A 4,341-nucleotide genomic window follows, 5' to 3' on the forward strand; every position below is an offset into this window, starting at 1 on the left:
TAAAGAATAATAACAGGAAATGGTCGGAAGAGCGGAGGAGGAACCACTCGAAAATGATGAGGAAATATTGGGAAGAGAGAAAAAAAGATCAAAAAGCCGGGCAAGTGAATTGTTGAACGTGGTCCAAAGATGGCCGAAATCGAAAGAAGAAGAAGAAGAAATAATTGGCAGATAAAGGCTTTTTTGGGCGCTTCATGAAAAAATGTCGAGCAAGATTAAATGTATCACCTTCTTTATATGTGACAGGCTTCTCTGTTTATCTTTCCTTTGTCCCCTTCGACCATGCTCTATTTAAGTTAACTCAGACGCTGTAAGAGCGTAAAACGTTGCGTGCACCTTACTGCATAACTCGGCCATCTGTTGGTAAAATTATGAAGTATTACGAAGCTTTATTGTACGAGCGAGCTTAGCCGCGGCTGAGCTGCGAACTGGGCAAGTTCGCTAGGCTTCCGTACTTCATGAATGAACTACTTCATTTGAACGCTTCACTGCAAAGAGTGAAACGAATGAAGTAGTTCACGGGAATGAACGAGTTCGACTCATCTCTAATATGTTACCCAGTTAGTTGCACCCGTTTTACCGCTAGGTGGCAGTCGCGCTACACCTTAAATCGCTAGCCAGCCCCGTGTGCCTGGAAGATTCGTTAACAGATTCAGGAGTTCGCGTACGGATTTGTGATATTACTGCTTTCTTCGGAGTTACCGAGAATGAACGTGAATGCAGTTGTTAAATGCATGAAGTACATCTTTTTAGTTGGTGTCCTAGTTGGCGTCAGTAAGGGGATTCACGTTTTTATGAATCGACCTGTCTGCAATAGTGTTCATATTTGAATATGCTTTGAAAGATCGGATTGTGAGCTTGGTTGTGTATAGTGTTAATATTTGACTGAAGCTGTTCAATGGTCGCAGTGTTGTTTTCAGTATTATCTGCTTGGACACAACCGTAGATAAGTTGTTATTGCTTCTGTATTACCAACTGAATTAGTGTCTCAGATGTTGGAATACCTGGACAGCATATTTTCATTATTTGAGTGAATTTTATTGCAAGCAGTTGTTGATGCAACAGTGGAGAGTGATGACAGTTTCATGCGAGTGTTTGTCAATAAGAGGTGCGTAAGAGTGCAGTGTTTCTTATTGTTAGTGTCCACGACGTATTCTTTAAACCATGTTTGCGAACGACATCGTAAAAGATTTCTTCCACGCGGCAGTGACAACCGGCAACTTGCAAGCTGTCAGAGAAATGCTGGCGAAAGGAGCAGACATCGAAGCCGCCGATTCTTTCAAGTTACGACCGGTCCATATTGCTGTGGGGCACGGCCATTTGGACATTCTTAAAGCGCTTATCGCAAGGGGCTGTAATGTAAATTCACGTGCATCTTGCCCTTCTCCGATTTTAAAAAGGGTCGAGCAGCGTTTGACGCCACTACATTTTGCAGCTGAATGTGCTGACCCAAACTTCGCGGTCACTTTGATCCGTGCTGGAGCTTGTGTAAACGCCAAGAGTAGTTCCAATGTGTCGCCACTGCACCTTGCAGCACAACACGGTCATTTGCCTATAGTGAAGGCACTAGTTTCTGCTAATGCTGAAATGAATGCCGAGGACGACAGAAAATTCACTCCTTTACTTTACGCCGTGGAGAACAATTTCGAAGACGTAGCAAAATTTCTTGTACAGAGCGGTGCTGTTGTAAATACTAGAAATTCGGACCGCGCGACGCCGTTGCATTTCGCAGCAGAGAAGGGAAATGTTAACATAACAAAGTTGTTGATCGAGAACAGTGCCGCTATTAATGTAAAGAGTCGGCGAAGCTTTACTCCGTTGCATGTGGCCATACAAAACAGGCATGCCGCAGCAAGTCAGCTTTTGATTGACAGTGGAGCAGATGTGAATGCGAGAAATACCGAAGGATGGACCCCTTTGCATAATGCAGCATACAGTGGCTACCCAGCGGAAACCGCAAGACGTTTGATTGCAAAAGGTGCTAGCGTGAATGCCAAAGACAGGCTTGGATTAGCACCATTGCACCTTGCTGCAGATACAGATTTCGCTGACATAGTAAACATCCTGATCGAAAACAAAGCTGACGTTAATGTCACTGACGATCGAATGTGTACACCACTGCATAGCTCGGCTGGCAAGGGCAGCTTGGATACCATAAAAGTTCTTATTGCTAGTGGCGCTACAGTTGATGCGAGGTCTCAGTACCAAGCTACGCCATTGCATTTTGCAGCAAACTACTGGCATGTCGAGGTAGTTAAATATCTGTTGGCAAAAGGAGCCGCAGTTAATGCAACTGATCACACAAACTGCACGCCACTTCACTTAGCAGCAGACGAGCTTTCCGCCCACCGCAGTTCGGGGGCACAGCCACAGGATTCTAAATTGAATACCGTAAAAGCTCTAATTGAAAACGGAGCAGATATGAACGCAAAGGAAAGCAACGGTGAGACAGCTCTGCACATAGCTGCAAAGTATGGAGATTCAGTCGTAGCTAAATGCCTGTTAGAGAATGGTGCATATTATGACGTGAAGGCCAAATCTTATTCTGGTAACGTTACCGTTTCAGACTTTGCCGCGGCGAGTAGAAACGAGAGTATAAATGCGTTATTGCGTGCTACTGAGGAGCTGTTTCACGCTGTGAAAATATCCAAGTGTGCTGAAATAGAAAAATGTCTACAAGAAGGGGCATCAGTCAACAGCAGAAGTATCAAGTATGGAACACCACTTATGTATGCATCTTGGAAAGGTCATTTAGCCGTTGTTAATTTTCTGCTAAAAAATGGGGCCAGTATCAATCTAAGCAACAGTAATGGCATTACTGCACTACATTATGCAGCAAAATTCGGGCATTATGAAATATTGTGTGTGTTATTACAACATGGTGCTGTATACAATGCAAGAACCAAAACAGGTAAGAAAACGCCACTACATTTCGCTCAAGAAGGAGGGGGAAAAGAACTTATAGAGACACTAGAACTGATCGAATGTGTATTTGCCAGAATAAACAATAAGGATAACATAGTGCTGAAGGAGTTAAACGAATTAAAGGACAAAAAATATGCCGAATTTCTTGCCATAAAAAACTGCAAAAATGTAAATGGTGAAACCCTGACACAAATAGCTTCAAAAAACGGATGTGGGGAACTTCGTAAAGTGTTCAGTGATTTGTAATAGAACGGTTGTTTATTATCCATCTATACCAGTACCGGTAATAGTTTCAGAAAAGAAACTGAAATTATACAACATAATGTTAATTTGCTGAGATTTTGTATGCTGTGAAAGAATATTTTGTTGTTTTAATTAACAAAATAACGACTGTCAACTGAAAATAAAATTGCTTGACAGGGTAATTGCAATCTACGCACATTTGAGGTGTTTAAATGGTTATCATGTATTTCATTCTACTGATAGTTCACTGGTAAAAAATAAAATTAGGTTCCCCCCTGTAGCATTTCTTACGAGATTATTGTGAATACCCCCATGCATCAGTACTCAAGCTTTCTTTAACGTAAAACTTTTCAGAAGTTTCAAAGCATTTGTGTAAATTTTCATAAAATAGATGCATTTATTTGGGAACTGATACAATTGTGCCTGCTATTTCTGTGTTTATTTTGTGGTCAAGTATCACTTCACTGTTAGAAGTATATGAAAATTGTGAGTTAAATATTTCTTGGAAGTGTCACAAGTTCTGTGATTTTGTGAACAATTCATCAGTTATTCATTTACTTCATTCATGGTGAAAGAAAAGTTCAAGTTGTTGACATTAAAGACTGTATAAAGTTTCTTTTTTATGATCTTTTGTAAATTACAACATGAGATGCTGCACAAATGTTTACAGTAGTTGATATGTATAACCCATATGCATCTTATCATTCTCATTTTATGATAGTTCGATAAAGTGTTTCAATAATTGCTGTAAAATTCTCATAACTTATATGTTTTTATGTTCTGTGGGAAACCTGTTTCAAATACAAACTCCAAAGCCTCTGAACTAGGCTAAAGCCACCGCATTTTTGCAATATTTCAGGATGGACGTCACGTCATAAGAGCATAGAAACAAATCAAATGCTTGAAATTATAAATAAAAAGTAATGCTCTTTTTTATCAATTAAAATATGGACCTAATATATATATGGTAACCAGAATCTTTCAATAGAAAAACGAATTTGTGTTTGCCTTGCATGCTTGACTATCATTGATTTGTATTTAAAAAATTTAGTCATAACTTTGGAGCAGTTTTTATTGAATTTGCATGTACAGCACTTTTATAACAAATTATGGAAGGAGCCAATAACATTCAAGCATTACACTCACACATACAGAACATGTAGCATAAATAAA

The 4,341-nt window shown here is 39.8% G+C and overlaps 1 protein-coding gene across 1 annotated transcript; it reads left to right on the forward strand.

The window, feature by feature from the left end:
- The first annotated feature begins 637 nt into the window (after nucleotides 1-637).
- On the forward strand, nucleotides 638-3,599 carry LOC124777268 (ankyrin-1-like). Its single transcript, XM_047252599.1, has one exon. It carries the CDS (start codon nucleotides 1,165-1,167, stop codon nucleotides 3,169-3,171), a length of 2,007 nt encoding a protein of 668 aa, XP_047108555.1. The 5' UTR covers nucleotides 638-1,164; the 3' UTR covers nucleotides 3,172-3,599.
- Nucleotides 3,600-4,341: the final 742 nt, after the last annotated feature.

Source organism: Schistocerca piceifrons, chromosome 2 (genome assembly GCF_021461385.2).
Source record: "Schistocerca piceifrons isolate TAMUIC-IGC-003096 chromosome 2, iqSchPice1.1, whole genome shotgun sequence".
NCBI classification, from domain to species: domain Eukaryota; kingdom Metazoa; phylum Arthropoda; class Insecta; order Orthoptera; family Acrididae; genus Schistocerca; species Schistocerca piceifrons.

Coding starts and splice junctions, on each gene's coding strand:
- LOC124777268 (XM_047252599.1), top strand. CDS start 1,165: ATGTTTGCGAACGACATCGTAAAAGATTTCTTCCACGCGGCAGTGACA.